Raw genomic sequence first — 16,237 nt, forward strand, 5'->3', positions numbered from 1 at the left:
TTTGCAGCGTCTGTACTGGCTACCTATCTATTAACTGGGCTCAATTCAAAGTAATAAGATTAACCTAAAAAAGCCCTGAACAGTTTGGGGCCTAGATACTGGGAAAGATTTAGCGAAGTTGCTGCATGTGTAGAATGAGGTCTGCTTGTGCAATGGGGTGTTTCCTCCTCTCCCCCCACTGAACTTCCTAAATCTGCTTGGGGGAAGGGGAACAAGTAGGGTGAGTACAGGGTGGGGAGAAGTTCCATTGCATGAGTGGGGCAGGGGAGGCTGCTTACAATCTCACTGATGACCACAGTTCATCACAGGGACCCTACTTGTGCCACCCTTATGGAACTCCCATTGTGAAGGCATGGATTACGTAGAGTGGACCTAACAAGGTCAGGGGGGGGGGGGGTATGGGAATATGAAAGAGAGAGGGAGTAAAAATATTACCTGCATAGTGTAAAGCTGTCTTCCCAGAGCTATCAGTGCTCTCTGGTGGACATTTAGACTGTAGGATGACAAAAATGAGTCTTTTAGCAAGGCATGGAGCAAAAAGCATTTTGAAGTTCATTGCTATTTGGGGGGGAAATACTTTTGTGGAATACGAAGAAAATTTAGAGAACTACCTAGAGCCTTCTTTAAAGACTGGAGAAAAAGTAAAATGAAGGTTCATGGACCCAGGTTTCATTTGGGGTTGTATCCAACAACGATGTACTGCTCACACAAACATTTCTTCTTCCCTGCCTCCTCCTCCTCCTGCATATGATTGTGAAAGTTGGGGAATACCCAGAACTGATTTGTGGGTTTTGGAGGAGGAGGAAAGTCTTTGCACGATCACAACAACTGTCTTGGAGACACCCCTTGGTGGGTGATCAAGGCCACATGATAGCAGTTTGGGGCAGTTTGTCCATAAAAGTACATGCAAAGGGGGGGGGAGGGATATGAACAATTATATGAAATGTATTCCACCTGTTTTTGCATTGAAATCAAATGGCCTTCCTTAAACATAATAGTTTGTTAAATTAATCCATATGGATCCCTAAAAGAGGTAAGGGAAAAAATCATTGGAACTATTCTTACAGGTAGATTACTAGAGGAATTTTGAGTAGACACACAGATACACCACTCAATAATTCATTTAACAGGCACTACCAAATCCAGCCATGGACAAATTGGACAAGAAGTATTTTTAGTTGGCAGATTTCAGCGCCTCCCGCAACAAACATGGGTTTTATTTGGGCAATAAATTTACTTTTGCTCTTACATTTGCCAAAGCAATTCTCTCGGATGTTACAGATTAAGTGTATATCATATTTGACCACTAATGACCAGATCATAACAGCAAGAACCATACTCCAGAACTGGTGTCACAACACCACATCACTAGCTTTCATTATGTTGAAGTGCAGGGGAAAGTGGCTAGAAGGAACATAGCTTGGTGGCAAGAACATCTACCTTGCATGCAGAAGATCCCAGGTTCAATCCCAGGCATCTTCCAGGTAGGACTGGGAATTTCCCTTTCCCGAAACCCTGGATAGCTGTTGCCAGTCCATATAGACAATTCTGAACTAGATGGGCAAAAGTTCTCAGTATACGCCTGTTTATTTGGGCAACACAGGTTAAGAATACTCTCTCATACTCCTGGGCACAAAGAAGTCCTTAAATATCAACTGTTCTGTACTCTTATGTGCTATTAAGATGGCTGCTTTAAAAGAGAACTTGGAAGCATGCTAGTGTTTATCAGAACTTCAGAAGTGGCAGTGAAGAGAAACAGAAAATATACTTCACCTGAAGCAGCCTCTTGACACAATCAGGGTGGCTGTTCTTGGCTGCAAGGTGCAACGCACTGTGCCCTGCACAAATGGGAAATGATTTCAAATACTCCAAGAATTGTGAAGCACGCTATTATACATGAAGTGATCCTCTGGACTTGGAACACCATGAAACAGGTTCACTGTGAGAGGATGTCCCTCTCCAGACTTGAAGGACCTGCTTTGTTCCCTGTTAAACGTATTGATGCAATACAGAGTGGTCCACAATGGGTATATACTGGTACTCCCCCCCCCCCAGTTAAGTGCAAATCCAGGTAAATATACTTGCCAAAGTAATTTTGCATTTGGCTTAAGTCAAGGATGGAGAACTGGATCCAGCCAGCAGAGTGGATTCTTACCTCTCCACCCCACCCCACAACATGCAGCCAACTGACAGCCAAGTCCTTGTCACCTGACATTGCAGCTCTTGTTCCTGCAAACGTTCCCAAGCACAATTCAAAGTCTTGGCGCTGACCTTTAAAGCCCTGAACAGCCTTTGGCCCTGTATACCTGAAGGAGCGCCTGTACCTGCAAATCCCCTTTAGGTGCAGTTATGTCTTTGCCCACCACACCACCTGACATCACATATGGCCCATTTTCCAACAGTTGGCATAAGTCCTTGCCTGTAAATTCTATACATTAAGATGCTCTTCAGAGGTTCCATAGCTGCCTGGATCAAAAAGCCAGCTAGGCTTAGTCTACAGATGCGGATGAAATGATATACTGGGTTTTCAATACATGTGGAGTATTGAACAAACTAAAAGTGCCCGATTCTACAAGGTGTGCACTGCACAACTGTGAATCCAGCACAAAAAAACAGAGAAGGGGGGACACAGTACAGAAGCAGGTGGCTCACTTTGCAGGAACTATCATCTCAGATGCAGCACCCAACATTTCAAAATAAACTGAAGAGGTTGGAGAGATCACAAGATTTGGGGGTACTGCAGACAGCCCTGGGCAAAATGATTCAGCATAAGACATCTGCACATGCTCATTTGTAAGCAGAGCATGCAAAAAAGCCTATTTACATGTGTCGTGAAAGCTCAAAAACAGCAACAAAAACAAAGGGGAGCAAAGGGGTGGGGACCCCCCCCCCCGAGTTTGAGTACCTGTCCCATCTTGTGCTGTTACATCCACACCGTGAGTCATCATAATCCTGAGGCATTCTGCCTGCCCTTTGGAGGCAGCCAGGTGGAAGCTGAAAAAGAGAGAGATAGAGATAGATTGCAAGTCATCTGGTTCAATTCCATTATCTCCAGCTCAGCTGGCATTACTCCACTGTAAGCAAAAAGGAACTGGTAGGTTAAATTTCCTGTAGATCGCAGTTAATATGTACCTTCAGAAGAAATTAATGTCTTTGGGATTTTCTACATTTCTACCCCACCTTTCCTACTAAGAACTCAAGGCAGCATGCTCACCACTGCTCTGTAAGGTCGGCTGGGCTGAGGGATAGTATGACAGACCCAAGATCACTCAGTGAGCTTCAGAAAAGAGACAAGATTTGACCTTGGCTTCCTCAGACAGCTACATTGAAAGAACATTCAACACACATTTACTGCATTTATATTACATTCCCCCCCCCCCAAGTAGTTAAAGGTGGTGTACATAGCTCTCTCCCTCCTCATTTAATCCTCACAACAAACCTGTGAGATAGGTTAGGCAAAGAGACAGTGACTTGCCCAAAGTCACCCAGTGAGTTTCATGACCAAGTGGCGATTTGAACGCTGATATCCTAGGTCCTAAGGATTCTTCTTCTTCTTCTTCTTCTTCTTCTTCTTCTTCTTCTTCTTCTTCTTCTTCTTCTTCTTCTTCTTCTTCCATCACTTGTAGATGAGTAAAATTGTCTTCCATGAACACGGTCTTAACAGTGAGTCTGCAAGTGACTGTGAAGGTCAATTCTGGACCCACACGTCCTTCCACAGTGGAGACATAGGCTTTAGGGCAGGAGTTGATCACAGTAAGGGTTTGCCAAACATGCCTTCCTCTTAGCACATTTCTCCCTCTCGTCCTGAGTTTGAGCATCTTCATCTTTGGTAAGGCTGTTCTCGAATAGGAGCACTCGAAGGCCAGTGTTATGCAACTGTCTGTGTTTATACTACATTTTTTAAAGATTTGCCTTGAGAGAGTCTTTAAACCTCTTTTGTTGACCACCAGCATTATGCTTTCCATTTTTAAGTTCAGAATAGAGTAGTTGCTTCGGAAGACAATACATGGAAGGCATCTGAACAACATGACCAGTCCAACAAAGTTGATGTTGAAGAATCATTGCTTTGACACTGGTGATCTTTGCATCTTCCAGTATACTGGCATTAGTTCGCCTGTCTGCCCAAGTGATGTGTAAAAATTTTCGGAGACACCACTGATGGATTTTTTCAAGGAGTTGGAGATGGCATTTAGAAGTGATTCATGTTTCACAAGCATACAGTAAAGTTGGTAGTACAGTAGCTTTATAAACAAGCATTTTGGTTTCTCTGCAAATGTCCAAGTCTTCAAACACTCTGCACTTCAATCGGGAGAAAGCTGCACTTGGAGAGCTCAGGCAATGCTGGATTTTGGCATCAGTGTTGGCCCTTGTGGAAAGATAACTGCCCAGGTAGGAGAAGTGATCAACACTTTCTAACATTACATCACTGAGTTGGATTTGTGGTGCTGCAGAGGGGTTTTGTGCTTGTTGGTGCAGTACTTTGGTTTTTTTGGATGTTGAGCGATAGGCCAAGCTTTTCGTAAGCTTCTGTGAAGATATTTAGGATGGTCACCCAAGATGGTAAGGTCAAAGGGGAGGAGCTAAACACCGAAGTTTATTAACAGTACCATTTACATCCCCCCACCCCAATTTTAGCTGGCTTTGCCACTGCAGCAGACAATGACCAAATCAAGTATTTTAAAATAAACTAAAATAAAAAAATTCCTTCCTGTAGCACCTTAAAGACCAACTAAGTTAGTTCTTGGTATAAGCTTTCGTGTGCATGCATACTTCTTCAGATACACTGAAACAGAAGTTGCCAGATCCTTCTATATATAGAGAAGGTGGGGAGGGGTATTACTCAGAAGGGTGGTGGGAATCGAAGATTGGCAGATAGCTGAGATGAGCCTGATGAGCCTGTTGACGACTCTTAACGACTGTAATTTGTCCTTACCCAATTTGTCCTTACCCACAACAACTTCAAATTCAGTGATGACCTGTTCCTTCAGATCAGCGGCACAGCAATGGGCACCCGCATGGCCCCACAGTATGCCAACATCTTCATGGCAGATTTAGAACAACGTTTCCTAAACTCCTACCCACTCAAACCTCTCTTGTACCTGCGATACATTGACGATATTTTTATCATCTGGACACATGGTCAACAGACCCTGGACACCTTTCACCAGAAATTCAATGATTTTCACCCCACAATCAACCTTACAATGAATAATTCTATGCAAGAAATACATTTTTTGGACACTACTATAAAAATACAGGATGGACGCATAGACACCACCTTATACCGTAAACCAACTGACCGACAAACATATCTACATGCCTCTAGCTACCATCCCAAACATACCAAACAGTCCATTGTATATAGCCAGGCACTACGTTACAGCCGCATCTGTTCCAATTCTACAGACAGAGACTCTCACCTAAGAGATCTACAGCAAACCTTTTCAGAACTAAAATACCCAGCAGATGAAGTTAGACAACAGATCAACAGAGCCAGACTGATACCCAGAGAGAACTTGCTGCAAGACAGACCCAAAAAAGAAAATAACAGAACACCACTAGTCATCACATACAGCTCCCAAGTTAAAACAGTTCAACGCATCATCAGAGATCTACAACCTCTCCTGGACAATGACAGTTCTCTTTCTCAAGCTCTGGGAGGAAGACCTTTCATTGCCTACAGACAGCCACCCAATCTTAAACAACTCCTAACCCACAATAATACTACAACCAGACTTAACACGGACACTGGCACCAGAGCCTGCAATAAACCCAGATGCCAACTTTGCTGCCACATACACCCGGACAACACCATTACTGGCCCCAACAACATCACACATACCATCTCGGGACTATTTAATTGCTCATCGTCTAACATTGTGTATGCCATCAAATGCCAACAGTGTCCTTCAGCTCTCTATATTGGACAAACAGGCCAAACCTTACGCCAAAGAATAAACGGACATAAATCTGACATCAAGAATCACAAAACAGAGAAACCAGTAGGAGAACACTTCAATCTCCCAGGACATTCTATACAAGATCTCAAAGTAGCTGTTTTACTACAAAGGAATTTCAGAAATAGACTGGAAAGAGAAGCTGCTGAATTGCAACTCATTACCAAACTTAAAACAATGGAGAGACCTGGTCTGAACAGAGACATTGGATTCTTATCTCATTATACATGACTAAACCATTTCTCACCTTCCCACCCCTTGCCTTTTCCTGTAAGACCTATTACAGTCGTTAAGAGTCGTCAACAGGCTCATCAGGCTCATCTCAGCTATCTGCCAATCTCCGATTCCCACCGCCCTTCTGAGTAATACCCCTCCCCACCTTCTCTATATATAGAAGGATCTGGCAACTTCTGTTTCAGTGTATCTGAAGAAGTGTGCATGCACACGAAAGCTTATACCAAGAAGTAACTTAGTTGGTCTTTAAGGTGCTACAGGAAGGAATTTTTTTATTTTGACTATGGCAGACCAACACGGCTACCCATCTGTAAAATAAACTAAGTCTTTAAAAAGGCAAATCGTTCAAGAAAGTCCGTTAGAGCCCACTGAGAGAACACATTTTTGGACGACAAATCTATTTACAAATAACTAAGAACTAAACTTGCTTACCAAGGCACCAATGAACTGAACTTTATAAACAGTTTGTTCCCAGGAAATGTTCTCTAAACTATGTATACATGGTTGGACTGGGAAGAGGCAACGTTCTAGCCAACAGTTTGGCTCATAACTTAGTTAGGAGATAGCATGATGTAAACATTCAAATAAAACTAAATCCGTAACACTCAAATAAGTTTACAAAAATAAAGAGATACTTGGGTAGAAACGTGCGAACCACACTTCTGGTGTGTATACATTTTAACAGTATTTGCAATAATTAAAACACTTGGAGGAACGAGTTGGCTAAAGTGATGGTGACACTGATGATATTAAACTTTGTGGCCATTAAACTTTGTGGCCTTTGCTTGCATAAGAAATCTGTACCACAATACGCTTTATTTGTAACGGTTTGATTTTCATCCTCGAGACAAACAGAAAAAGTCTTCACTGAGAGCTGCATATAAGCACCCAGTCCCTTCTAGGTGGTGTCAAATAAAATGACTTTCTGGGAGAACACATGCTCTCCCATCCAGAAGGCAAAACTGGACAGCACAGTTATCCTGCAACACTGCCTACCTATTTCAATAAATAAAAGCAAATAAAACTGAATACATAAAAAGCAGACCCACCCCCCTTTTGGAATGCGGGAACAACAAAGGACTTGTGCCTTTGACAATATGGGATCATTCAAGAACACAGTATATGCAACTCAAAGCACAAGAAAAGTGCCTGTTCTATTCTGGGAACACATTTAGATATATTTATTTGCAGTGGTGTTGTCTGCAGTACATTCTGAACTCTTTGCACATTGTCTAGAGGCTTGTTTTGAGTGAAAACATCCCTCTCCAATGCAAACTATTTGCACCCCCTTTTTCCTGGGGTGTACGTCCAGTCTCTTTCAAAACAGCATGGCTCCCTTGCCAACAACCCCTTGGTGATTTATGACTTCCCGGTGGACTAAATGCCTTTGCCCAAACAAACAAAATTGTTGAAATAAGGATGAAATTATATTAGGGCCTCTCCGGTAGCGGCGACAAACATAAAGAAACCAGAGGCTCCGAACGTGGATTTCTTTAGGCTGCCTATCATTGCTTTTAACCACAACTAGGCATCTATCAAGAGATACTCCCTTCCTCAGCTGCTGTGGAGGAGAGGCTGAGATTTCTACGCCCATGGGATTTCAAGTTGAGGAAAAGAACACAATCCTTCCACTTCCTTCCTTGTTCAAACTCAAGGACTCCTTTCGTTCCTCCAGTTCCCACTTCAACAAAGCCAAACACATTCCAGCTGCAAAGTGAAAGAACCTTGCCTCAGCCACTTTCAGCAGATGTGATTAAATTTGAAGCAGTCTCTTAGGACCAGTTTGCACATGGATGCTCACTGTTCACTGACCACAGCAACAAACCTTGGCTCGCAGATGCGCTATGGGTCATAGCCAGGGAAAGAACTTCAGTTTGGACTCAATACCTTTTCACGGGACACTGTTCGCATGTTAGTGTGAGGGCCTTCAAGTGATGAGCATGCATGGATGTAGAAGTACTCAGAAGCTTGAGGGGGCTTTATGTATCTGGCCGCAACACAAGACTTTTGCAGCACAGGTAGTCCTTATGGAAATGAGCACATAAGGAGACAGGAAGAAAACTTCTTATACTTTTACGATACGATAATCTACGATAATCTTTATTGTCATTGTCCCATACAGAACAACGAAATTGGAAAATCTACATAAGACATTCAAAACCCAACAAGCCTGCTATCCCAAGCTGGTTAGCCCCCTAAAAACTCTGACACCCCATTTTTAAATACAATATACTCCCATACAGACGCCTTACAATGCGTTTAAAACCAAAATCACATTTGGGTAGAAACTGGCGGCTAGTCCTAGTCTTTATAACCCTGTACCTTCTTCCAGAAGGCAGAAGCTGAAAGAAATCATTTCCGGCGTGCGCACTATCCTGCACTATTCTCTGCAGCTTTCTTATGACACCTGGAAGCATAGATTTGATCCGAGGTGGAAAGAATGCACCCAATTATTCTTTACAACCCTGGACAGCATTGTTTTCCTCCTGACTGTACAGGGTGACTGGCAGACAAGATGCAAGTAAGGAATCTTGGAAAGGGGGCAGAGATAAGCATAGAGATAAGCATACACCCCTTGCTAATAAAAGCAGTAATAGCAATGGCTACAAATTCATGGAGGATAAGGGCTGCTGATGGCTACTAATCCTAGTGGCTGTGTTCCATCTCCACTGTCAGGCAGTACACTTTTGAATACCAGTTGATGGGAACCAGAGGAAGGGAGAATGCTCTGAGGAGCGCATAGTGTAGGAAGTAGCCTTCCAGTGCACCATGATGGGAAGACGCATTGCAAACAAACAAGGGAGGAATGGTTATTAAAACGACAAGACTTAGCTGAGATGGCAAAACTGACATGTTCAATCAAGTTGTTGTCAACATTTACTAGATTGGAAACCTCTCGGACTTTTTGTGTTGAAAAGAAAAAGAAATGGTATTTGGGTTTGAAGGTTGACGATAACGTTGGTTATCTGTAGAAAGTGGTCTTCCTGGGTGTTTTACTGGAGTGGATGAGTTGAATAATGCTGACTGACAAAGAATCGAAAGTTCTTTAGTTTCTTAACTTTTTTTTCTTTCTCTCTCTTTAATCTTTCTTCTAGTTCTATTTCTCTTTCTTCCTCCCTTCTTTTTCCTTTCTTTTTTTGATGGATCTATGTTGTTATTTTATCTAGATTAATATTTCAGTCTGTACAAAAATAGATACTTTCTTTTGAAAATCTAATAAAATTTATCTCCCCCCCCCCAAAAAAAATAGAGAGAAAGTGGCCTTAAAGTGAGTCAGATCAATGGTCCATTTTGTTTAGTGTTGTCTATGTTGCCTAGGAAAGATAGAAATTGGGCTTCAAACTCAAATCTTTGTTTCTGATCCTCTTTTGCTTCTCTGCACCATAGTTAAGAGAAGGGACGCGGGTGGCGCTGTGGGTTAAACCACAGAGCCTAGGGCTTGCCGATCAGAAGATCGGCGATTCGAATCCCCACGACGGGGTGAGCTCCCGTTGCTTGGTCCCTGCTCCTGCCAACCTAGCAGTTCGAAAGCACATCAAAGTGCAAGTAGATAAATAGGTACCACTCCGGCGGGAAGGTAAATGGTGTTTCCGTGCGCTGCTCTGGTTTGCCAGAAGCAGCTTAGTCATGCTGGCCACATGACCCAGAAGCTGTACGCCGGCTCCCTCGTCCAATAAAGCGAGATGAGCGCCGCAACCCCAGTTGGTCATGACTGGACCTAATGGTCAGGGGTCCCTTTACCTTTACCTACCATAGTTAAGACTAACCACAGTAGCAGGTTTAGAAGTAACAAGGCATTATTTGTATAAAAGTGAATCAGAATCTTCCAGTTTCCTTCCCATGGCCATGCTGCCATTTGTTCATGTAAAGCTAAACCGTAGTTTAGCATTACATTTGAACCAAGTCAGTTTGTGGAACTAAGTACAATATTGATGGAGACCATTCTTCTTTGCTAAGAACTCATCTGGCTAAAGTGCAACTTTTTTTTTAACGTAACATTGGGGAAGTAACACCTTATGTCCATGCAGCTGAACAAATTTTCACACCATTTTAAGGGTTTCTCATTCCTAGCTCCATTTAGCCTCCTGAATTCTGCTGTGAAGCTGACGGAAAAATAGGCCTAGTGAATTTTTAAATGTTTTAAAACGCCAAGAGCTCAAGCACTCCTTGCGTAGCTTGCTCCTAGCCAAAGCCTCTCTCAAGAAGCAGGAATGAAACATCAGCAGCAACATGCAGTGGTTTTGTTACTTTGATCTACAAAGAGAACTGAAATAAACCACTTAAGCTAATCTTGGAAGTTTTTTACTCAACTACCTCTGCAAGAACTGGATGCATGTGCTGACACACCACATCAAATAGAAACAGGCACCATTAATAAAAAAGAGAAATTATGCCCCCCCTCCAGTCATTTAAGAGGCTCCAGATAGGGTTAAAGGGTGTAACTCATTTTCCTATACTTTGTTTAAAAAATACAGCAGGCAGATTTTAGATTAGGTGGCAGACATTAAGTAGAGTTAGAACTTCATTATCTTATTTTTTAAAACAACAGCAACAAAAACAACCACCCTAAAACAAACAGACATTAAAATCAAGTGTGGTCTAGCACGTTTTTGTGTTTGTGGGTTAACCCTTCCCTCAACCATTGCAGTCCAGAAAAACACACACACACACACACACACACACACACACACACACACAGCAATGGGTAAAATGGTTCCTTTGGAGCCAATGGGAGGTTTTGTTCCTCTTGCTCTTTGTAGTTAGTGTGTGTGTGTGTGTGTGTGTGTGTGTGAGAGAGAGAGAGAGAGAGAGAGAGAGAGAGAGAGAGAGAGAGAGAGAGAGAGAGAGAGATTTTAAAGATAGTGACTGGGAGGGGAGGGTGAAAGCTCCCCTCCATACAAACTGTGATCTCTATCCAGACTGCTAACCAAATGCACTTCAATGCCTAGTTTTAGCAATTGTGGCAAGCCACACATTTTGCTTGGCCCTTAAACAATTCCTTGAGTCCCACTCCCTCTACAGAACCCCCTGAGAGGAATGAATGAGTGAGGCAAAGGACGTAAGTATTCTTTTGCACCTGCAGTCCCCAAACTGAGCTGGAATCATCTCCCCAAAATTTCTCACAGCCAGCGGAGGAGGATTTAGGAACGTTTCAGGCATTAATCTGTCCACAGGGGTGGAAAAGTATTTAAGATTCCTAGAAGCCAATACAGTATCCCCTTTAAAGGTCCCCATCCTTTTTATAGCCCTGAAATCAACTCTATGGCAAGCACAGGACTTCAAGCTGATTTCTGGTAGACAATCCTGCAAAGTCAGCAGATTGCAGTGTTTGGTTTCAGTAGCTGGGCCTCACCCTAGATGGGAATGGAGTATCCAGCTTCTTCATTTGCAGCCGCCAGTGAGAGAGAGAGAGAGAGAGAGAGAGATTCCTTCTTCCCATTCTGTTGCTTCCCTCCCCCTGACCCCAGGTAGACTTTGGACACTGGTTTCCAACTTGGATCTGGACCTGTACTTTCCAAAACCTCCAGAAGATGGAGTTGGTGAATGGGTAGGAAAATAGCTTTAAAAACCAGGCTGGCAAGTAAATTTTGAGGGCTATGTTTTGACTTGAGCAAGGGCTTAAAATGACCTGCCACACTGGCTCTTCCCACCTTCTCCCTTGGGAGCCAAGACTTGGGCAGAGGGCTCTTTACGCCTCTCCATGGCGAATCGAACAGCAACCAAAGTTTTGGCAGGAGGGCTGGTAGTATGACATATTCTGCTAATGCTTGAATGTGGTACAGGCCTGCATTGCTCCTGCAATACAATCGTCCTGGTGTCATTGCAGTAGACTCAGATAAATAAGCTAGGCACTAAATGGCTCCTTATACCAAACTTACAGTGGCCAAAATGAAATATCTAGTTGCCATTTGGGGGCAAGATGGCTCTAAAGTCTTATTTTTCAAATGGACTGACCGATAGCAATTTTTAAAAGTGGCCATTGGCCACGTGCTAATTAAAAAAAATATTTTGAATATTTTAATGTCTGTAAACTGCCGTGTGTGTGTGTGTGTGTGTGTGTGTGTGTCTACAAATTCTGTTAAGAGAAATAAAGTATTTTAACATATTTTCAGAGATTGTCAGGAATACCTGTTTGGTAGCCACATCTTCCTACCCAGTCCTTGGTTTATTAAAGAGGCATGATTTAACTACTTTTTTATTTTCCCACTATTCTGGAGATGAACAAAAAGGGGATGAAGTAAAAAACCAATTGACTTTGTGCTTAAGGAAACAATCATACAGTCAAGGTTTTTTTTTTAACAAAACACATATGTATTATGATGAAATTAGGGCATGAACTACTTTCTGGACCTGTCTTGCCTTAGGTAAAGAAACCTGACCTTCTCTTTAACAATTTTAACTAGCAAGAGATCAGCTTGTTGAGTGATTTATTTTTTTTAAACCAAGAACATGCTTTATCAGAAAGGGCAACTCTACTGTCACGCTCATTCCAACTTAAAAGCTGTTCATCAAATGATCTGAGCTTGTAACAAAAAGGAGTAGAATAATGCTACAGGACGAAACAAAAACCCACACCCTTTTAGGGAGTTTCAGAGTTTTAATCAGATTAAGTTATAAATACAATTGTCAGTCAAAACAGCAATTATAGCATTTCTTGAATTTAGTTTGAAATCTTTGGCAGAGACCCACAAAGGCTAGGCATAAAACACCTTTTTAGAGACTATCTGTTCCTCGATGCCTCGTAGGGGTGTATGCAACAAAGTCATCTAGTTTGTGCAACAACTTCTGCTTCAACTCCATCTCCCTCCACCCGTCACACACTCTAAATCTGTTCTGGGACCCCCTCCAACCCTTTAAAGCAAATTTGAGGGAGATGCAGGGGCATGCAAAGATGACTGACAGGCCAAAGACACTCAGTAAGTTTCATGACAGAGTTCCGTTAATAGGTAGCAGCCTGCTTCAATCTTAGCTCTCTTTTGCAGCGTTGTAAATAGAAATGATTCTGCAGTTGAAAGCAAGAGGCATCTGTTGGAGCTTCTTCGGTTTTCCTGTTTACCAGTGCAAGGAATTTAAGAGTGCGAGAGGAGCCTGTGAGATCAGGCCAATGGTTCATGTGGTCAAGCATCTTGGTCTCACTGTGACCAAACAGAAGCTGATAGCAGGACCTGAGCCCATCAAGTGGCGTACGGCAATTTACTCACTAGTAGTGAATGTTCCTTACAGTGAAAAACATTTATTGTTTCTTCATATATTTTGGTTCAGCAACATCCGTCTATGCTGCACTCAGACCAGAGAACACCAGAATATAATAGCAAGCCCAACATTACTCAGAAGCCTCAACCAAGTAGAACTTTTTTCTAATAGCTAATCTAGGCGGCCGTTACAGAATAGTTATTTACACAACCAATTGAAGCAGGTAGTTTATATCCAAGTTCAGAATAAAAGCCACAAGTTTTGTATTATTTATTCATACTGTTATTCAATTTATATCATACGCTTTTCCTGAAACAGCAAACAGATCAAATAGTATTATTATTTTGCAAAAAAAACCCAAACAACAACAGTTAAAGACATTCTCGAAACCAACAATTTCAGGGTGGCCAGGAATAGTATCTTTTGGCCGTCAGAACCCTGGGTAAACAAAATGTTTTAGAATTCTTCCTGAAAGTCCACTGAGGGAGACTGACGCATCTCACCAGGGAGGGCGTTCCCACTGAGAAGGCCCTGTCACGAGTCACACCAACTAGGCCAGGGCTGAAGTTGGTTAACCTTGAAAAATTGTAAGGAGGGTCCCTTGCTGTAGAAGATCAGACTATTTTTTTAAAAAAAACACTTCACCACAAGCTGCACACCCCTGGGGCACATCTCTACACACTCCAGCTTGACACAGCACAACTGGAGTAGGAGGAAATGAGCAAAAGCAGGAAAGCAGTTGCAGCGACAATGAGTGAGGTGTCAGTGGGAAGCTTTGCCTAACAAATTCCTATTCTTGAAGGTTAAAAATCCCCCCAGGACTGGGTCTGAATGCTATAACAAAGTCTGTCTCCCGCTCGCCCCTCAAAAGCAGCTCCAGAGATTAGCAACACAACCAAGAACCTAAGAAGAGCTTTGTTGGATCAGGCCAAAGGAGCATCTAAGCCAGCATTGTGTTCGCAAGGTGGCCAGCCATAGGATTATGGGAAGCTGGGAAGAAGACCCTCTCCTCTTGCATTCCACAGCAACTGGTATTTGGAGCCACATTGCCTCCTATGCTGGAAGGTTAATACAGAGTCATCACTTGCTGCAGCATCTTTGGAGAAAGCAGTGAGGCACAATCCATGCGGACGCAGCAACAGAAATGCGGGGAGGGTGTCAAGGGCAGAAGGAAGGGGTTAAACCCTGTGTTTCCCAAACAACTGTGGCCCAGATCAAAATGCAGGGGGTGGGGGTGGGGAATGACTGCTATTATTCATTACAGTCATACCTCGGGTTGCAGACGCTTCAGGTTGCGTTTTTTCCGGGTTACAGACCCGCCGAAACCCGGAAGTACCAGAACGGGTTACTTCCGGGTTTCGGGGGTTGTGCATGCGTGAAGTGCCGAATTGCAACCCGCGCGTGCGCAGACAGGCTGCTGCGGGTTACGAACGTGCATCCCGCACGGATCATGTTCGCAACCCGAGCGTTCACTGTATTTAAAATGCAACAGCCAGTGGCATATCGAGGAGCTCTCCGGACAGGAGTTTATACAAGACCTTCCTGGAACTGTTGTGGATTGAACCCAGAACCTTCCTGCAAAGCAAGGCATGTGCTGCATCACAGGACTATGGCTCTTCTTGCCAAACTATCCAAACATCCATGCTGCTCCGAGAGCCTTTTTGGCTGATGAGAGGTGTACAAATGCTCTAAATATCTTGCTCCTTCTTGTTCCTGTGTCCGACTGCACCCACACAATTTTAAGTCTGTAAACCAAAGTTTTATCCACCTCCTACAAAATTACCTTAGCTAACCTTCCCAGGTAGCTTCAACTATGTCATCAATCATTGAGAGCAACTTCTGCCAGTACCATGAATTCACTGCAATTATCATGCTTTTCCAAGGCGTATCTTGTCCTAACCTCAGCTGAACCACCACCACCTCCCCTCCCGGTGGCAGGAGGAGGGTCTGATGCGCAAAAAGACAAATCTCCTCAGGCATATTTCTGCACTTCTTTGGAAAAAAAAAACCCAAGGAAGTAAGTCACAACAAATGTTTAAATACTTTTGTGAAAAGCCACTGAAGTCTAGTCTATGCATAGAGATCAGTTACATCATTTAGTTGCTGCCTGCTTGGCATTCGTGAAAATTGCTTAGCATTCATGAAAACCCCAAACTTGGAATCAGGACTCCAGTTTCTCTAAGGCCAGTGAAAACTACATGTGCTGCATAAAAAAAACTATAGACAACAGAATGACATGGGAAGGGCATGTTCCACATAATCACATCAATCATGCTTTTATTATTGATTTAAAGGAATTTCCTTTACTACACCTTTATCCAAAAGGGTCACATAAACATTTTTAAATCATATAATCCACAAAACAACATTAAAAGCAACATAAATCATTAAGCAAAAAAGATAACCCAACTGAATGGAAGGGAAAATACCATTCAACCACCTGCTTCAACTATCTAGGCAAATAAAGACTTTTTAAACTTGGTGCCAGGAGGAATACAGCATAGATGCCAGGCATATCTCTTTTGGGAGAGCATCCCAGAGTCAGGGAGAGGGGGCTGCCACAGAGCAGGCCCTCCCTTTTGTATAAGCATAACGTATTTCCTCCATGAACCAGAGCAGGAAAGGATTCAGCCTAAAGGAATGGCAACATTTGTGTGGAATCTGGCAATGAAAAAGCAGAAACACTTCCACACTAGTAGCTAAAATATGTGAGCAAATGTAGTGTAGTAGTTAGAGTGCTGGACTAGGATCTGGAAGACCTTGGTTCAAATCCCCACTCAGGCATGGAACCTACTGGATGACTCTCTCACACTGTTATTGTGAGGGTAAGACAGGGGAAACACATTGAGCTT

The 16,237-nt window shown here is 42.9% G+C and overlaps 1 protein-coding gene across 4 annotated transcripts in view; it reads right to left on the reverse strand.

Moving 5' to 3' along the window:
- Window positions 1-16,237, reverse strand: part of RAI14 (retinoic acid induced 14) — a 100,189-nt gene that overhangs the window by 18,915 nt on the left and 65,037 nt on the right. For all 4 annotated transcript variants that reach the window (XM_081212718.1, XM_081212720.1, XM_081212717.1 and 1 more), the window contains exons 4-6: window positions 2,906-2,994; window positions 1,774-1,838; window positions 436-493 (exon numbers count right to left, since the gene is read on the reverse strand). In XM_081212718.1, coding sequence (XP_081068844.1) covers window positions 436-493; window positions 1,774-1,838; window positions 2,906-2,994 — 212 coding nt within the window. The remainder of the gene's footprint in view (window positions 1-435; window positions 494-1,773; window positions 1,839-2,905; window positions 2,995-16,237) is intronic.

This window comes from Podarcis bocagei (assembly GCF_964188305.1).
Source record: "Podarcis bocagei genome assembly, chromosome: 11".
NCBI lineage: Eukaryota > Metazoa > Chordata > Lepidosauria > Squamata > Lacertidae > Podarcis > Podarcis bocagei.